The 21,467-nt window shown below is 37.6% G+C and overlaps 2 protein-coding genes across 2 annotated transcripts in view; both read right to left on the reverse strand.

Moving 5' to 3' along the window:
- The window catches only part of LOC146002326 (uncharacterized), a 220,921-nt gene that overhangs the window by 107,397 nt on the left and 92,057 nt on the right, over window positions 1–21,467 (reverse strand). The gene's annotated exons all lie outside the window — the stretch shown is intronic.
- The window catches only part of LOC146002322 (uncharacterized), a 14,863-nt gene continuing 6,430 nt past the window's right edge, over window positions 13,035–21,467 (reverse strand). The window contains exons 2-3 of the mRNA XM_083140032.1: window positions 20,148–20,406; window positions 13,035–15,113 (exon numbers count right to left, since the gene is read on the reverse strand). Coding sequence (XP_082996158.1) covers window positions 13,625–15,113; window positions 20,148–20,406 — 1,748 coding nt within the window. The 3' untranslated portion in view covers window positions 13,035–13,624. The remainder of the gene's footprint in view (window positions 15,114–20,147; window positions 20,407–21,467) is intronic.

Here is a 21,467-nt window from a genome sequence, read left to right on the forward strand (position 1 = left end):
ATCCTGAGAGAATAACTTATTATAAACAACATGAAAATGATTTTGATGAGGCAATGGAGGGTTTAGAATATCCAATGTCTGTTCAGAATATTGATAAATTTGAAAAAAAGGCCAGGAATATTAATGGAAAACAATTATCTATTAATGTATTTATTTGTTCCACTGGCCGTGACAATTGCTTGATAGATCCTCTCAGAATCAGCACACTTGATGATGAATCTGCAATTCCGATTGATCTGCTCTTAATTAATGGGGAAGGCACAAATCATTACACTGATACATAATCTTGAAGCTTTAGTCAGAACACAACTAGACATATCCAATACAATATTCAAGTTGTGCAGAAGATGTTTAAGTGTATTTGATGGTAGAAAAATGGTGAATGGGGTTCGGGAAGTGAATGCAGAAATTGCTAAAAACAAGTTAATTGAGCATCTGAAATACTGTGGCATTTTATAAACCTGTTCATATGGTGATGCCTAATCCAAGTGAAAAAGCAAAATTCAAAAAGTTTGAAGCCTTGTTGGAACACCCAGCATATATTGTCTGTGATTTTGAATCAAACCTCAAACCTCTTGCATTCTGCAATCCAGATCCTGAAGAATCTTCAATTACACCATACCAGCTACATGAACCTTCCAGCTTTTATTATGTGGTTGTACAGGATGGTGTTGTTAGTAAAGAAAATTTATACATGGGAGCAGATGCCATCAAAGAATTTGCACTTAGAATAGAAAATGAGTGCCATGACATAGCATCTAATGTTCTATTAAAATCAAAACCCATGTTGCCTTTAACAGAGAAACAGATTGAAGATTTCAACAATGCAGAAAAATGCCCGGTATGTGATTCTGAATTTTCAGATACAAATATCAAGGTGAAACACCATTCTCATACAGATGGTAAATTCTTAATGGCCCTGTGTAATAGCTGCAATATTCAGATCCAGAGACCAAAATTTGTCCCCATATTTTGCCATGGAGCATCCAATTATGATTTTCATCATTTGATCAGATACGAGGGGTTTGACAAGCAGAATTTAAATATTTTAGCTGAAAATGATGAAAAATATATTGCTATTAGCAAAATAATTAAAGTTAATGGTGTTCCTATTCACATAAGATTTCTTGATTCTTACAGAATTTTATCGGCTAGCCTGGCTACACTGGCCACTCAATTATCTGATGATCAATTCAAAATCACATGTGCTTTGTTTCCAAATCAGGACCTGAAATTAATTAGGCGGAAGGGTGTATATCCATATGATTATGTTACAGATTTTTCTAAATTTGATGAGTGTTCTCTGCCACCACAACAAGAGTTTTACAGCAAAATCAGAGCATCTGGAATCACTGATGATGATTATCACCATGCCCAATTGATGTGGAACAATTTAAAATGCAAGACATTTGGTGATTATCACATGGCTTATTTAAAACTTGATGTGACCCTCTTAGCTGATATACTGCAGGCATTCAGAAAATCTTCCATGCAAAATTATAAACTGGATCCAATGTATTTTTACAGTGCTCCGGGCCTAGCATGGTCTGCAATGTTTTTAAACACTAAAATGCAATTGGATCTGATCCAAGATCAAGATATGTTTCTGTTTATGGAACAATGTATAAGAGGAGGCATGGTGCAATGTTCTCAGAGATATGCCAGAGCAAATAACAAATATATTCCTGATTATGATCCAGCACTGTCATCAAATTATATACTGTATGTAGATGCAAACAGCCTGTATGGTTATGCCATGATGGATAAACTGCCATATTCAGGGCTTGAATGGGTTGAAGATTTCAATATTGAGAATCTTAAAGATTTTGATGACAGTAACTATGGCCTCTTCTTAGAGGTTGATCTGACAATTCCTGATAATTTACACAAGACATTTTCTGATCTGCCCCCAATTCCCGAGGTTCAGTGCTCACCTGGCTCTAAACAGAAGAAATTGATGATGACTCTAGAGCCGAAACAGGGTTATGTCATATATTACAAAAACCTCCAGTTCCTGATGAATCATGGTGTTCAAGTGACCAAAATTGGAAAAGTTTTGAGGTTCAGGCACTTAAAATGGTTGAAGCCATATATTAATTCAAATACAGAGCTTCGAACATCTGCAATGAGCCAATTTGATAAGGCCTTGTTTAAATTGATGGTCAATCCTGTATATGGCAAAACTATTGAAAATGTCAGAAAACATACCGATGTTAAAATAATTACTGACCCCAGCCTGAGCAAAAAATTGGTTGCAAAGCCTAATTTCAATTATAGAAGAATTTATGATGAAAATATGGCACTTTTCAACATGAAAGAAACAAAAATTAAGTTTGATAAACCTATTTATGTAGGGGCTGTAATATTGGAATTGGCCAAATTACACATGTTAAAATTGTATTATGATGTGTTGAAACCTTTTTATGGTGATTGTGTAAAATTGATGTACATGGACACTGATAGTTTTGTTCTTGATATTAAAACAGAAGATGTTTATAAAGATATGGCACAGCCTGCATTGTTTCAATACTTTGATACCAGTGAACATACAGAGATTCAACACCACAACAAAAAGGTGCCTGGCAAGTTAAAAGATGAGACACTTGGTGATGTTATTGTGGCATTTGCTGGGTTAAGAGCCAAGATGTACAGTTTTGAAACATGTAGTGGTGCTGTTGCCAAAAAAGCCAAGGGCATTGGCAGAGTAACTGTGGATAAAGAGCTTGAATTTGAGGATTATAAAAATTGTCTCAAATCATGTAGCACAATCAGAACATCAGAAAATAGAATTCAGAGTGTGGATCACTTATTGACTAGCAATATTGTAAGAAAAGTGGCTCTGGACCCACATGATGATAAGAGATGCATTTTATCATGTGGCATACATACTCTACCATGGGGGCATTGTGATTTGAAAAATGGCAATCAATGCCCAAACACAGAGCATGATTTGAAATAAATAAACATGCCTATGAACTTATTTGGGTTCAAGAAACAAGGTATTATGGACCTGCCGACACCACAACCCTCTTCTGATATGATATCTAAACTGAGTGGTTTCTTAATTATTCATCTGAACAGCATACTTACAGATGTTGATGATGAAACAGGTAAAATATTGTACATATTTAACAATAATTTAAATCATTACCAATTACCTGTAGGTGGGCAAATACAATTTATTACAACCCCTGAGGGTGATGTCAAGATTTCAATAGGGAGAAATATTTATAGAATTAAGCACTCAAACATGATTTCTGGCACTGTATATACTGTTTCTGCTGGTGACTGCTTATATATTGAGGTCCCTGGATCATATGACAAGCTTATACCCTTTTTTATAGAATTAAGAATCAGATATTCAATAATAAATAACCACTAAAACAAAAATGCCTAATGATATATTTGGCCATACAAGACATGAAGATCACAGTGATGAGATTCTGATGCTTGATGTCAGAGTCAAGAAATTAAGAAGTGATTTACAAGCTTTACAAACCACACTCAATGCCAGTCTTCAATTAGAAATTACAAATTTACAATCACAATGCATGGACCCTCTTCTTAAAATTGATTCTGAACTCAAATTGTTGCTTCAAAAATATACTGATCTGGCAACATTAGATAATTTTCAAAGTTTAGAAGAAGCTGTAGCAGCTCTTCAAGCCAAATTTAAGACCCAGGCCACCAATTCTGAGCAATTGAAACAACAATTGGAAGAACAAATAAATAATGTCCAGGCACAGCTCCAAATAATTGTCAAAAGCATAAAATCACAAGAAGATTTTGATCTAGTCATTTCCACTCTAAAAGAACAGATTCAATCACTCCAAATACCTAATCTGGATCCTCTGCACAATGCCATAGCCGAGGTTAAAGAAAAAATTGAGACACTTGAAAATTTTATGAACAATTTGCCATCTTCTGATGCTTTGAGTGCAATAACTCGGAGTGTAGCAAATATTAAGCTGCAACTTGAAACATATGAAGATTTTGGAAAAATTCAAAGTACCATAACCCATCTTGAAGGTACAATAGCAGCAGTGCAAAGTGATTTGGCAAATGTACAAGAAACTCTAGAATCTCGCCTGCCCGGTATTGTAGATACTCTTGTTAGTGTCCAGTACCAAATCACAAAGCTTGAAAACCTCAACACTGAATCTGAACTATCTCATTTTCATCATTTGATTGATGATATTCAAACAAAACTTGAAATTTTACAACAATCCACACCCACTCAGGCAGATATAGCCCTGCTCCAAAATGCTATGCAAAATGTGGCTGATGCTTCTGAATTAAATAATGTAAAATTGGCACTTGAATCTTTGCAAAATACAGTATCAAATCTTCCTACATCACAGGAACTTAAAAATATTAAGAGGGCAGTGAATCGCATATTGAAATCAGAAGATATCAAGAATATCCAGGCAGAGATCAAACATCTCACTCAGACAGTGGCCACTCTACCAACCAATCAACATATTCATGAACTGCATGCCCTGTTTGAGGATATCAGAAGACAGGTCCATGATCTTACTGCTCAAAATTCAAAATTGGCAGTTGTTGAAATCAAGCAACAGCTAGGAACCATGGAATCCAATGAAGCAAATGCCCTGTCTGTTTTTGCCACCCAGCTTCAAGAGATTGTGCAACAATACAAGAAACTTATTGTGGACATAAAAATCAAGCCAGGCCATGATGATGTTGTTAGGACCATCAATGAGCACCTTGAATCTGTAACAAGCAGATTGCTTACAGCAGAAAAGGAAATAACAGGCATAATCGAGAATCCAAAACATACAGTAATTCTTGAATTGTACAGCATCCCCAACAAAGAATATGATTCACGATTTACACCAGGTGGCAAAATATATATGCTATCCCCTGCACAATTTTATTACCAGTTTTTTGTTGGGGGCACATTGAGACCAATCAAGATCAAATATTGGCTTCAACCACAGGCACACCACTACCCCACCTTATCAATAACAAATGCTGAGAACAAACCAAAAATCACCAGTGTAGAATTGGAGGATTTTACAGATCCAAATACAATAGAAACAGCATATGTTGAAGATGATGGCTCTCTGGAATTTAAAATACAAATAGGGGACAAATTATATTTAGAAAATCCTGCAGTATCAGCTGCTGAACACCCCATAGTTGCAATATTCTTGTTTTCATATTATGTCTAGAGAAATTATTGTTGATGAACTACACAGACAGGCCAGACATAATTTTAAGAGACTGCCAGTAGTCACAAAAGGCATAGATGATTTATGGCAAGGGGACTTGATTGAAATGGCAAGTGGACAGTTGAAAAACTTAGACAAAATCAACAAGGGCTACAAGTATCTACTCACTGTAATAGATACATTTTCAAAATTTGCCTGGGCTGTGCCACTCAAATCCAAGACTGGAACATGTGTTACAGAAGCCATCAGAACAATCATCAATCAGAGTGGAAGAACACCGCGCTATTTGCAAACAGATAATGGCAAAGAATTTTATAATTCAGTGTTTCAACAATTTATTAAAAGCCAGGCAATACAACATTACTCGAGTTACAGTGATCTCAAAGCCTCAATTGTAGAGAGATTCAACAAAACCCTAAAAAATCTTATGTATAAACAATTTACCCTCCAAGGTAATTATAAATGGATTAATATTCTTCCAGAACTTCTACATAAATATAACAACTCGGTCCATTCCACAATCAACATGAAACCCTCTGAAGTAACTTCATCTGATGAGCAAAAATTGATCAGAACTGTTTATTATCCTAGATACCAGCCAACAACAAGAAAGGCCAAATACAGAGTGGGTGATCAAGTAAGAATCAGCAAATATAAGCACTTATTCAAAAGAGGCTTTACAAGAAACTGGAGCACTGAATTATTTACAGTGGTTCAAGTTAAACCCGGGACCCTTAACACATATATAATAAAGGATCATCGAGGAGAAATTCTCAAAGGCAGATTCTATGAAGAAGAGCTCAGCAAAACTAAACAGCCTGACACATATCTCATAGAAAAAATCATCCGCAGAAAAGGCAACAAGTTACTTGTCAAATGGCTAGGACTTCCAGAACACAGCTGGATCGATGCAAACAAAATAATAATATGAGCACCTGGGATGTTATAAAAAGGCTGCCAGAACCTGAACAACAGAATAAGAGAAATGGCAAGTTGCTGCCTGAAAATATTAGGTGTCTTATTGTTGGGCCATCTGCTTGTGGTAAAACTACACTAATGGTTGATAATTTTTTATTGGCACCCAACTGGTTAGACTGGAAAAACAGGCACTTGTATGTTTTTTCTAAGAGCTTGGAACAATTAAAATATCAGCAGCTGATGAAGCTATATGATGGATTGGATATTGCCACTTTTGAATCCGATGTTAAGCCACTTCATGAATGTCTCGATAATTCTGTTGTTGTGTTTGATGACATTATATTGGATAATCAAAACAAGGTTAGAAATTTCTTTACACAGGGCCGACACAAAAACATTGATTGTTTCTACCTGGCACAGACTTTTTCAAAAATACCGAAGCAGCTGATCCGAGACAACAGCAATTTTATATGTGTGTTTCATCAAGATCATACCAACCTCAAACACATACATGATGAATATGTAGGTGGGGACTTGAGCTACAATAATTTTTCCAAGTTTTGCAGTAGGTGCTGGAACCAGGACAGTTATGGGTTTGTCACAATTGATATGACAAGAAAACCCAGTAGTGGCAAATACAGAAATAAAATCAACAATTTTCTAGACATTGAAACATATATAAATAACCATGAAAAGGCCAATCATTGATGATCTTAAATTAAGAGATTATCTTGTAAAAAGATTTAAGGGATGGAAATCACAGAACCGAGGAATTTATGAACAACACAAACAAACAGAACAGCCTATCATTGATGCTATTAGTGAATTAGGTAAAAATATCAAAACTGTTACAGAGCAAAATCAAAATTTGATCACAGAGCTTGTACCTGTAGCTGCAAGGAACATATTAGATTATCCAATCACCCCACTTTCCAGTATTCATACACCTAGTCCTGTTGCTCCTCGAAGAATTGAAGCTACACAGGATCCTATTGAATTGGGTCTTCTTGCTCAAAAATATTTAAGCACACCTAAAGACAACAAAGATGAGGTCTTTGGCTTATATGCTGACACAGAGCGTGATGGTAGCATCATACATAGAATTGGCAATTTCAGAGTAACATTTATGGGAGATGATATAATTGTTTATTCAGAATCTCATCTTGGACAAAGAGGTGGTTTTGTTAAATATCCCGGCACACCTGGGTTGTGGGAACTGATGACTAGGAAAAGGCCTGGCAGCTATACAGATCAAGATTATGAATATTACAAAGAAATATTAATAAAATCAGATGCTCTATACCAGAACAATGATCCCACACAAAAAAGAGTCAAGTCTAGCAGTGGGGCAAAATACAATAATTTAATCAAGCCCATATGGTCACAGATCAAGACTGGCAGTGGAATCAAACAATACAACACCCTGCCTAAAGAATTTGTCTGGGTTGATGATGTCAGGAAACTTGTAGATAGGTTATTGGTAATAGCTGGGGAGGAAAATGCTGGCAACAACAATTTTTACAATGAAAAGGTTGGAATTATGGACATGATAAGCACAAAATTGTCTAATTTTATAGTGAATGACACTAAGGGGATTGGATATCTTATAAAAATTATTAATACTCTACCACCTAAATTTTGGAATATTTCTGAGGGTCGGGGCCTGGTGAATGACATTATAAACAAGCTGCCATTTGAACTACACATTCCAGGCTATCAGTATTGTGGTCCAGGCACAAAATTGGATCATAGATTAAACAGAGGGGATCCTGGTGTAAATCCCCTAGATGCTGCTTGTAGAGACCATGACATAGCATACAACACACATACTGATCTTGACAAGAGACATGTTGCAGACAAAAAATTAGAAGAGGCTGCATTTGGTAGATTTGTAAGCAAAGATGCTTCTTTAAGTGAAAAAATAGCAGCATTGGGGACCACCATAGCTATGAACACCAAACAAAAACTGGGGTGGGGGTTGTGAATATGTATATAATAAACCTACAATGAAGGCCAAGGGTGTTATGTATCAAATACCTTATGCAGGTCTCAAATCTCTTGGGCCTATTGATAGCCTTTTGACCAAAAAGCAGCGCAAGAAAAAAAATTCTTGTATTGCAAAGGGACATGGTATGAAATTGTTGCTTAGTACCCCCAATTAAAAAAATTACAGCAATCAAGAAAAAAATCACATGTGGGGGGATTCATATTTATTATCCCTGCCATCTTAGCAGCTCTCGGGGCTGTTGGGAGCTTGGCTGGGGGATCAGCTGCCATAGCAAAAACAGTAATAGATGCCAAGAAAAATAGGGCAGAATTAGATGAATTGAAGCGCCATAACCTGGTCATGGAGAAAAAAGGCAAAGGTGTTAAGAGAGCCATGAATAAGTTTAAAAAAAACAAGAGCCGCTTACAAACCAAGATATTGAAGCTTTAATCAAGCCACTGGGCATCAAAAATTTTAGAGGTGTGTACATGTCTGATTCTTTACCAGAACAACCACTCAACAAAGAGTGTGGCATTGTTAATTTGGATAAGTACAAAAATCAGGGCACTCACTGGATTTGTTATCTTAAATATTTAAAAAATGAGGCATTTGTGTTTGATTCATTTGGAGGTGTTCCACCTGAAAATTTAATAAAATATCTAAATTCAGCTAATCTTTATTACAATAATGCCCGTGTTCAAAATTTCAAAGATGTTAATTGCGGACATTTGTGTTTATCTGTTCTTAGATATATGTCTCAAATAAATAAACCATCAATTGAAAATTTTCAAAAGGCCCTGTGGTATTTAAAACATCATGGGGGTATTCCATCTCACCAGCCAAAATTCAATATTGAAACTCAAATTGCATGATGATATAGTGTATCCCAAAACAATAGCTCTCAGAGCATTTTACGGCATGTACTTGATCCCTAATATTACACACCACAACAACAAAATTGCAGTAGGGGATCAAAAAATTGTCATCACTCCAGGGCAATATAATCTGTCCACTCTAAATGCTCAATTACCCAGAGGTATAGTATTAAGTCAAAATTCTGTCACTCACAGAGTAGAGATTGTATCTGCTACAGAAACAGTGGATCTGGGTACTATAGGAGAGCTGTTAGGATTTGAGAACAACACAAAACTTGAACCAGGCATCAAACACACTGCTATGAATATACCTAAATTCTTGGCCATAGAGACTCTGAATATTCACTGTAATGTGGCTGAGGGTATGATCACCAAATCAAATGGTATAGGCACTCACAAACAAACTGGCATCATTGCAACATTCAAACCTAATTCTGAATTTATGGAGCCAATCATCTACACTCCATCCCCAACATTATATTTTCCTGTGTGCCATAATAGAATAGATTATATTGAATTGATGGTCACTAATGAAAAAGAAGAATTAGTTGATTTTGCTGGAGCCACAACAACTGCAATCATAGAGATTAATATTTAAATAAAAATACATACAAGAAGAAAATGGAAAATATTGAGAGTTATGAGCTACAATCATTCCCCCCAAACAGGAGGACATTTGCAAATTTAAATCAACCCAACACAGAAATTGAGGTTGATCTTGATGTAGGGGATGGCTTTATACACCCCCACAGAGCAGATCTATACATCAAATTTGATGTTGTAAAGCTCGATGGAACAGATTATCCGGCAAATTCAAATATAAGATTGGTGGACAATTTTGTGCCGCATCTATTCTCTATAATTGAGATCAGAAAGCATGGCGTTGTTATAAACAAAATAGATTATCCCGGCATTACCTCCACAGCTTTGGCCACATTAAAATTATCCAAAACCGAGGCTTCTTACTACAAAATAGGTGGATTTGAGGCTGGTGATAAGATATTATCTAAGAACCACACAGTGCTGTTCCCGATGCGCCTACTGCCAGGATTCTTCTCAGATTACAAAGATATTATGTGGAAGGGTGGTTTAAGAATCACATTTAGAAGAGCTGCAAATGATAACAATGCTTTGATGAGGTACAGTACATTAAACTCTACAGGGGAAGCTTTGCCCAATACCCTACCTGATGAAGGCAAATGCATTATTCAGACTATGGAGCTAAGAATCCCAGTTGTTGAATATGAAGCCAGTTATGCTCTTAAATACAAAGCAGATATAATAAAAAATCCACAGATTCCTTTACAATTTTATACATATCAATGTGTACAGAAGCCCGCAACTGGTACTTATTATGAGTTTGATGCTACAAATTCATTCTCCAGCATACAATATGACATGCCTGATTTTGTAGTGGTATTGTTTCAGACTGGAAGACACAACAATCAGGAAAAAAATTCAAGTAAATTTGATAACTGCAACATCAAGAACATATATCTTAAAAATGGCAGAAATGAGGTCTTTCCTAGAGAAAATTATAATTTAGACATGTCCAAGGATGATTTCCTTAAATTATATGAAGCATTTACAGCATACAAAAGGGTCACTACTGGCAATACTGACATGTATTACACACCAGATGAATTCAAAACACAGAGACCCATGTTTGTCATCAATGCTTCAAAAAGGAAACAAGTTGTGGTGAATGACAGGACAAACATTAAAATTATCTGTGAATTCCATGAGGCATTACCTGATGACACCATATGTAGTGTTATTCTCATAGGGGAAAAATCATATGTTTATGATGTAAGAAATGAGAGAGTCACAGAACAATTCTAGAGGGCCGATTCAAACACAGAATCCCCTTGATTACAAAGCAATAATACCAACATTTTGCCGTCAGGGAGGCTCAGACACTCTGCCAGGTTTCGAACCTGTGGCCTTTTGATTATAGAACATATAGGCCAAGAAATTATGTCTACACCACATCTGCATATTGCAGAGAAGCTCAAATAACACAGTACTTCTGCCTATTCTGCAGAAAAGCTAAAATACAATTCAAAATGGGATTTTGAAATGTGCAGTAAATATTCAGAGTCCCTCTCAGGTACATATAAATACAACTGAATTCTTTCAGGCAAACTAAGAATTCACCTTGGAGTTAATGACACTGATGGAAGGCATGCAAGAGATATAATCTACACTGTGTCCTTTCAGGGAAAATTATATGTCAGCAGATATAATCTCCCAGGCGTGCAATTAATTGCCCTGGCCGGGGCATGTGACTGATCAAAAGATTAGAAGAACATGCAGGCACATGCACATGTCTTATTGTATTGATCGGGGATGTTTTGCAATGAGAATATATAGTATTTGGCTGAGCTTGTGTTTTTATACCCAACAGCAATAACTAGGCTCGGGTGATCCCCAATATAAAATAATTTTGCTCTTTTTATGCTGTTGTAAAACACTTTTCACCAGGTTTTCAGATCTGGGAGCTATCAGTTGTATATCAACTAGCAATAATTATTCTCAAAATCTCACGTGTGGAGATATTATTTTGCCACATGTATTTCAATCTTACACATTTTATCAGGACTCAAACCCAAGCCTTTTGTTTACAAGGCAACAATATTAACATTTTGCCATCAGGGGAGGCTTCATATTTTATGAGGACTCAAACCCAGAGGCCTCCTGATTGCAAGGCAATAAAAACCATGGGGCTATGCACCACACTCTACTGGGTCTCCAGGAATTTTGACAGAAAAAACACACTTAAAACAATAAGATCATATGGAACTTGGCATAGTCTTAAGTGTAGGCAAATCTGTCTGAGAGGCTTCACCTTTTCAACACTAGAATTCAAAATTCTTAAAAAATCAGGGCATATCACACCTGAAGAATTGGGGTATAAGCCCCTCTTGCCATTGTTTTAAGTGTAGGCAAATCTGTCTGAGAGGCTTCACCTTTTCTACACTAGAATTCAAAATTCTTAAAAAATCAGGGCATATCACACCTGAAGAATTGGGGTATAAGCCCCTCTTGCCATTGTTTTAAGTGTAGGCAAATCGGATTGTTCAATCAAATAGCCTCTCCTTTTCTACACTTATAAGTGGTCCTTATCCTATAGCCAATCCCACTACTCACATACATGATCATTATAAATAAAAAAGCAATTGAAACACTCATACATTCAATATAATCTATTCTCTGATATTATTTACTGTCAATAACATTCTAACTTATGCAATAAAGTAGGTTTCACGTCAATAATTCATTTGTGACGCAGATTACTTTTTCTCGGTATGTGAAGGTATGTTTGTCACATAAGTGACTGTGGAATGAGCCTTTACTTTTTTTTTCCTTTGTATTAAGCATGATACAGCAACTTCTTTCAACCACCACACGAAACACTGATGCACTGAGGTATCCCTGAAATGAAGATTGGTACTCATTACAGTGAAACTTCGAGATATGTTGAGTATCCGGAAGAGACATTTGTTACGTTTTCTTTATCATGTCATATTCCTAAGTTATGTATATCTGTATATCCTGTCAATCTACATCGCGCTACGACGGCAGGGGTCCCGGATTCGAAACCTGGCCTGGGCAAGGATGTTTGTGAGTGTCCATTCATAAATTTCATCATGTTACCACTCATCCCTATGTTCGCAAATTAGCCAAAAGGGGCACAAAAAACGAAGTCATAAAGCAAATCAATCAAACCTGTCAATGTTCCTGATTTTACGTTTTGCACCGTAAAAACTTATGTCGCACTGCAAAAAGGAGTGTTTATGTACAGAAAAATACAGATAATTTTATTTTTCGAAATAGACAGTTCATATCACTAAACACTGCATCCTTACTGCTGTCGTGTCGTGCAAGTGGTGCATATTTGAAGGCTATATTTCTCCATGTTGGGACTAGGTCTCCCCGATGGCGCAGTGGTAGCGTCGTCGCCTTGTAATCAAGGGGTCCCGGGTTCGATACCTGGTGGAGGCACAGAGTGGTCCGGATTCCACTTTAAACTGTAGGTCCAGTCCCGATTAGCCTTTCTGTGCATAAAGTGGACTTAAAACAACCAATCAATCAATCCATGTTGGGACTGACACTCTTGGTTGTTGAAGAAGAAAGAGACGAACTACTCAATTTTAGTGCATTTAGAAATATACCCGTAATGTGTTCGTTGCTATATGAACCATATACATCGTGTTAATTAATTCAGAGTATCCGAAACAAAATTCATATTTATAGCCAACCAGGAGTATCTGAATTTGAGCTACACTGGTAGACTGACTACCTTCGTCACCTCATCAAAGATTAAGATGGCTAGAGGTCAAAGTTTTGAGCATATACAATGTATAATATGAAGTAGACATTGCCGGATTATTACATAAAGAATGTTTATGTTCAAGTGGGCCGGAGGGATATGTGAACGGAATGGTGGGAGATTAAATGCTGAGGATGGAACTATACATTGAGTCAGCAGTAGATGGAACTGGAAGAACCGGTGAACCCTCCTTGGAAACTACAAGGCCAATCCCAGACTGGCGCTTATTAGGAAGTATCCGCCTTCAAAAGCTACATAGTATCGTTATTTCTGACTCAACTTCTGTATGTGAATGAAAGACTAGCTTGCTTTCTGTTTAAACACAATAGCAAAACGGTTTCATCGTGAAATCATTAACGCACCAACTTTGGTTCCCATACTCGTTGATCCTGTTTATGCTTCCAACCAATGTCATGGCTGTGTTGTTACTACGAATGGCCATCGCTTCAAACATTGCACTCGCGGGGGTGGTTGAGAATTCCACCACGTATTCATCGATGTCCTTGTCTTCCTTACGAAACGTTTGTGCTCTGGAAGACAAAACATTTTTCAACTCGAACTTAGCGCATGCTGAGAAGTTTTTCGTCATGCCATTGACAGCGTCTACGGCCATCAAGGCAATGTGTCTACTCTCCGCACTGCTTGTGTTCACTATTGATCTGGTTGCACATGCGCACCACTCCTCGTCGATCCCTGCATCGTCACAGGTTCTATCCTTGGGAACTGGCTCAAACAAGCTGTGACACTTTCGACACGAAGATGGCGTCTTAGTTCTCCGAGGCCCATCCTTCACATCCCACCCGAGAATATCCTTCAACGTTTCATGGATATCGTAAGGAGATATCAAGGTCTCTGTGTTGTTGAGAAGTGACGTCATAATGTGTGGGTAATTGTTCCGAATGTTTTGGGGAATCCACACGAACAGATACGGAACTCTGTTTTCCACCCACCCAACAAGGGTCTTCCTTATCTTGCCCCACCTCATTCCATGGTCACTCAAGAAGATAACAATCGTATTGTTCACAATCCCCGATTGGAATATGTCTTGGAAGAAATTGTTGTAATATTTGTCTGCTTTTGAGAGGTCGTTCATATTTTGATGACTCAGAGTGGAAGACCAGCTGAACCCAAAGTACTTCGCGGACTGGTAGAGGTGCAAGAAGTCCCTGGTGTAATTTAGTACTATTTCTGTGGCTGGTGAAGGACCATAACATACATGCATGTAGTTGTGGATAGTCTTGTTTACGTGCTCGTCACCTGCGAGGAAAAATGGTCTCAGATAGTGGTCCGTTGGTTGTTCCATGAACCCTCGTTTCTGATAATTGAAGATCGCTATGTCTGGTTCGTCTTCTGTGAACAGTGTGACGTATCCTTTTTCACTGAAATTGCTCCACAAGAAAGGGCAGTCATCGAAAGTAGATTTCTTGCTCGGCCAGCAGGAGTTCGTAGCGGCTTCAAGCGAGAGTCCTGTAAAGAACGGGATGGCATTGGGTAGCGTGTTGTCGCCGACCTTGTTGTATGCCAAGAACTCCACTGCCCCTGCCCTCAACAGGGTGCTCTTCGTCAGCGGCATCTGGCGGTGGAAGTTCAAGCGAGACGCCGAGTCGACGCCCACCATCAGGACGCTTGGTGAGTGACTGTCTGGTTTTTGGTCGTCATTCATCCTTTCAGTGACTTTCGATTGTTTACTCGTAAGGCTATAATGAAAGTGTACGTAAATTTTATGTTTGCCATAACTGCACTCCACAAGAAGGAACTCGGCATCAACTTCAACCCAATCTTGGAAGGTTTGACAATCATCTTTCCTGAAAATATATAAAAAGCGCATAACTGACGACAGAAAGCGCTTGTTAATTGGACACTTAAGAATAAGGACATGTGCAATATTTTCAAAGTTTTGATAGTAACCAGCTAGATATATTGTGGAAGCATTTTCCTCTTTTCAAGTGATCACTCTCGCCTTCACAGAAATGTAGTCGATCATCAAGCCAATACCTAATTAAAGGATTTGCTTTATTTTACTTCGCTTTTTTGCCACTTTTGGCTAATTTGCGAAGATGGAGATGAGTGACGATCAAACCAATGACGTCTAAATATAAGACCAATATTTTGAGATCGAACGAACGTCTTTCTTACCTATAGAGAACTACAATCTAACAACAAGGGCTGCGGTAGTTGTTTCGGACATAATTTGTGCAATTAGTTAATCGAGAAGAGGTGGACATGTCGATGAACGGAAAGAGGAAGATGGAAGCAAGGACCGGTGAAATCGTAAAATCACCATCTGAGTATTCACCTCGGTAAAAAGAAAATCAACCTCAGTTGAAATAAAGCTGTTTGGACTAGGGTTCGGATATGATAACAAATTGCAACATAAATGCCTGAAGATGATACTTGTGATGAATTTCTTGTTCTGTGTAGGGTTGTATCACGCGGACGTTTTTCTAATACAAAGAATAATAAACCATGAGGCGATACATTTTGGTGCTAATAGAAGGAGAATGTGAGCTGGTCTCTTGTATGTCTGAGGAACACTTAGTCTATGGTGATTCTCTATGGATCATTGTAAAAGTGCTTCAGAAATGGGTGTATAATTATTTTCAAAATTTAAATTAGTATTGTGTTGTTACTCTGATATGTTGGTAGTTTCTGTAGCTCTTCCGTTATTTCCATTATTCTTTGTTTGCGAGTGGTGCTCATTTTTATACCATGTGCTTACTTTTGCTCTTTAAGACCTATTGCTTTTGTATTCTCTCAACTATGTTATGTTTAGAGTCCTGAAATAAAGACTCTTTTTATAAGGTACAGACAATTTCAGTTCTATGGGGTGTAAGGGGTGACCTTCCACGTAGTGCACCCAAATGTCAACCTCACTTCCACGTTAGTACACCCTGGACTTAAGACTAACGAGGCTCTGGCGACTGGCCCCATGGCCAGTATAATTTTGTTTGTATTGTCCTGTTGTCCTTATGTGTGCTGAGTGCCCGTTTACAGCCTCAGCTTTTAACAGAAGTCAGAACATTTTAAGTATTTTAATTATGCAACGATAGAGTTGTTCTTTGTAATGATAAGGGGCTGGCCCCCGTATAATGTGCCGGGAACAAAATAGCCTAAGTGCTGACGCTCCCACAATTAAAAAAAAAATAAATTCAGTTCTATATAACTAATGCAAATTTCATCCTACTGAAATTCCAACAATTCCTGATTTTGCTTTTAAAAACATAAACTTTGAAGATACTTTTTCATAAAGGAAGGAAGTAAGAGTTCGGCACTTGGGATCTTGTGAGACACATGAAAAAATAACGCATTCTGTGAGTATATTCAATTATCACATTATTATTCTTATTCTTTTGATGTAATTCATTGATATTAGAGTGTATTGACATTTGTTTTCGTACTTGAAATGACTAGTGTTGAAATTATATTCAGTTCATTTTCATTTTTAAAATTCTGCTATATTTTTCCTATATCTCATTTCTCCGATAAGCGGAGTATTGTAATTTAATCCTGGATTTACTGTAATTTTTTTTTATCCCAAGTGTCTATGCATAACTATATCCGATATATTCCAAAGCAGTAACATTGTAAGAAGGCATATCCAATAAAGGTCCTTAATCATAAACAAACAATATAAAAACAATTGAAAGAGTATTATTACTAACCGTTTACCACCAATATATCACGGCAACAATGCAGAAATTTTTGCTCGGCTGTTAATACATCTTACATGGGTGTAAAAATCGAACAATCACATAAAATATTTTAAAAATAAAAAGGAACATGTTTTCCATCTTTCAAGAATAAAGTATTTACATTTCTTGTGTGTCGAGGGTAAGTTCTTATGAACTTGAAGAACATATTAGCACGATTACTAATACGCGTATATAGAAGGGGCCTTCCCGATAGCGTAGTGGTAATGTCGCCTTGCAATCATGCAGACACACAGTTGATAGGATTCCATTTAAACTGTGCATAAAGTGATCTTGAACTCATGTAAATACGTTAGAAGATTGTGGTTTGAAATCTCTTGACATCTTGTCAATGCTGGAATTGGGACATTTACTCTATAACCGCGTAGGATTTTGGTTTGAAATCTCCTGGCATGCTGTCAATGATAGAACTAGGACATTTGCTCTAAAACCGTGTAGGATTCTGATAAACGTTTCAGACAAGTTCACGTACCCAGGGAACAGGCCCTTATCGTGCTCTGTGAAAAGTGTGTGTTGCATCAAGATATGTGAGGATATTTGCATTTGGAGCTGAACTGAAGTTCGATAATACTTTTATTGAGCCTGAAAGAACAGCTGTTTAATCTTCAAATAAAGATATGAAAAGAATAAACAGATTTTGTTTGATGGAAATATGGACACTTGTAACATGTTTTCAAACGATAAAGCAATCTCACGTGTGAATATTGGTGCTGAAATGTGCATGTCCTGTTTAAGAAATTCCCTGTCAGATATCTTCATTGCTATCAATGAAGTAGTGATAACTTGATCAAGAAAGTCATGACAAGAGAAATAGTGAAATAATCGCAAACTGGCTTGAGTACAAAGAGAAGGAGCACACCGAGGATTGCACAGGAATCGGGAAAAGTGAAGCATTTTACTGTGGCTGTAAATGCTAAGTAGCAGATAAAAGCCCCGTCTAGTTCGCTGCACTTTTTGACACCAGGTGTAGTGAGGGTGTATCCCGGTGTTAGGAAATGACGTTCAACCAAGTAGACGATAGCAGTGTTCAAGTTCAACAAATGCCTGTCTGCTGCTTAAACGTTAATTTGATTAGTTAGCCCGCACCACGTGAACATGCGTCACACCGACTACTTGACACCAAATCAACAAAGTAGACGAGTCGGTATTGCACCATTTATAGCTGAAGTCTTGAACGTATCACCAGTTCGGCATCTTTGACCCAACCCCAGAGGAAGCTGACCGGACCCGTATCTGGTTTCGAGCCACCACCTGTCTTTCTGTAAAGCGATGTTGTCACTTTTGCCCGCAGTGTTTAGACATCCATTCATTCATTGGCAGGTTATACTCCCAAGGTCTTTATATTGTATAAAAAAATAGCACAATACGATAGCACAACCTAGCAAAGATAACGCAACCGCAACTTCGAGTTCAAATATCTCTAAAGAAACTGAATTAGCAACATCTCATTTAGTCCACGTGGACTTGACGAGAGCTGTCATTTCTTGGACGAACGCTATTGGTGGGAAAGGTTTCAAGGGACGATTTATTGGACTCCACGTGGACCTAACATGTGGTTGTTTTGGGGAAAACTGATCTTTCGGATCTTTTTTTTAAGTAAAGTGAGGTTGGAATTAGGACGACAAGTATAACCACCTAAACACACGGCCATTAAATTAGGCGGGTGGCAGAAGTTCGCACTGTTGCCACGTCGGAGCACAACCTCGTGTGTTCGGAGGTTTAAGAGAATGAAAGTTCTCGTTGTAGAGCAGCTCTTTGTAATCCATGTGATACAAACTGACAGTATTTTGCTCGAATGGTCAGGGATGACACGGTGTGACGCTCGAACTAGGCAACGCAGCCCGGTTGACGTTGCCACACAGTGCGCGGGAACCAGCGACTTTTCTCCCGCTCTCGCTTTGCTTGTCCCATATCTGGCACCAGCGCAATTCTGCGTATTTTTCATGGCCGTGCGTTTAGTGGATACATCAAGGGAGCAAGCGTAGAATCCACACCTCTGCCGACCTCCGTGACGGAGTGGTTAGCACAACACACTACGACATAAGGGGTCACGGTTTCGAATCCCGAAATGGATGTTCTTTGTGAGTGTCCCTTCTTGAATTCCATCGTATCATCACTCATCCTCAGGTTCGGGATCAGCCAAAAGTGGCAGATAAATGACGCTACATAACAAGAATGAAATAAAAATTCACTCCTTGAATGTTTAGGCTTCCAATCTATTCGTGCTATATGCTAGGACTCGAGTAACGGAATCATTTTTCCTGAACACTTCAATGCTTAACGGTATCTCTAGAACGACTGTTTGTGTTTGAAGCATATAGCAAAACACAATTTTAGGATTATCTTAATCTTAATACTTATGTCCTTTTCCACGGTGGCTACTCTCCGGGAATTCTGCGTGAATTCTGCTTGAATTTTTCCCCGTAGACGTGAAAATTTACAACTTCTATTAATCCAAATCCCATTGAATTTATACATATTTATAAATGCCCTGACGCAAGTTTTTCACAGTTTAGTTCTTATTTTTATCGAAGAGAGGAAAAGAAAGCTGCGTGGAAAATAAAACAGAATTCTCTCCATCAGTTTACTTTGTTAGTGTCCTTTGCAGAACAATATCTGGCAGACGGAAGATAAGATATCTTGAAGATGAGTAGGTAGATTTTAGTCTGAAATTCTTATGCAATTAACAAATTTTCGTAGATTAGAATATAAACCTTAAAATTTGTGACTTGCGTTTGTAGATGTATTTCGAGTCTGAGTATGTGAAGTGGCAAATGTAAATTTCACACTTTAAATTAAATACTTTAAATTATATACCTTTTAATTTAATTTAATATAATTTAATTATAATTTTTGAATACATTTGAATCACACCCACCCTTTATATTTTTAATATATTTGTGCGTTGGTGGTGAGAGGTGGTAATACGTAAGTTGAAATAGAGAAAACATGTGCCTGTAGGCTTGAATTTTTGGAAAATTCTGCTTGATAACCGGGAATTATACTTGAATTTTATCGTGGTCTAAGAGTAGACACCTGTTAGCTCGTGCATTGAGCTTTCTGCTTTTAACAAACAGATCAGGAGTCGAAATCTTTGATCTAACCCAAGCAGGTGATTATCACACATACCTGATCTGGTTGTCCCACTTGATATCCTTCTTCGTCTTGTAGACAGGAGGTCTGTACAGTTTGCTCCAGCAGCAACTCAGCAACTGGGTATCGTTGACGTTGTACTCAAGGAACAAGGTGGTGTCGATGCGTAGAATGGAACCGTCCATGTACGTTAAAGGAGCGGGCTTTGGACATTGAAGTTCTCCGCTAGGCTTCACCAAGTGCCGAATGGACTCGTCCATGGGGTCGAACTGCATTATGTGGCAACCCGTTTTATCTGGAATAGACATGGAATCCAATCTAAATCCTGGATAAACATTTAGACTAACTGGTTCTCCATTTTTTCGGGTTAAATGTTTCTTCCACGGTTCGAGATCCTGAGGGGGAACCCCCACCAACATTCCCGGCCTCAAAAATTACAGCACTAAAAATTTCCGGGCGGGGAGGAGGGGGGGGGGGAGTTTTTGTTACAAGAACCAAAGATAAACAAATCAGTTTTGACTTCAAATATACCTTACTAAGGATATTATTAAACACACACTATCTCTTTCAAGACATCAATAACATACGGTATCTACACCAATAGCAATATCTGCGCAACAAAAGTAAAGCAACAGTGCAAGACAAATATAAGTATGAAATCTAATTGATTTATATTAATAGAAAGCAAAACTAAACAAAAACGATTTCATTTCAACTATTTTGTAATTTATTTGCATCTTTCATCAGTGACACACAATAATTATATATATATATGATTGGTTGATTGGTTGGTCGATTTGGTGTTTTAAGTCCACTTTATGCACAGTAAGGCTAATCGGGACTGGACCTACTGTTTAAAGTGGGATCCGAACCACTATATGTCTCCACCGGGTATCGAACCCAGGACCCCTTGATTACAAGGCGACGACGCTACCACTGCGCCATCGGGGAACCCCTTATATATATATATGTGTGTGTGTGTGTATATATATATATATATATATATATATATATATATATATACACACACACACACACACACACACACACACACATACACACACACACACATACATACATACATACAGGGTGATTCAAAAAATGTTAACACTACACGGGAAATAGAAAATGTACTACTAACTATCTACGTTTACTTCTTTATTGTACCCATGTATGCATAGACTGTCACACACTATACATACTGTATAACATACTAAACGCGAATAAATCCGTGTCATTGCAGCATTTCCTTCTTTAAGCATTTTTTTTATTTCCCATATAGTGTTAACATTTTTTGAATCACCCTGTATGTATGTATATATATATATATATATATATATATATATATATATATAT

This window comes from Lepisma saccharinum, chromosome 18 (assembly GCF_977018435.1).
Source record: "Lepisma saccharinum chromosome 18, izLepSacc3.1, whole genome shotgun sequence".
In the NCBI taxonomy this organism is placed as follows: Eukaryota; Metazoa; Arthropoda; class Insecta; order Zygentoma; family Lepismatidae; genus Lepisma; species Lepisma saccharinum.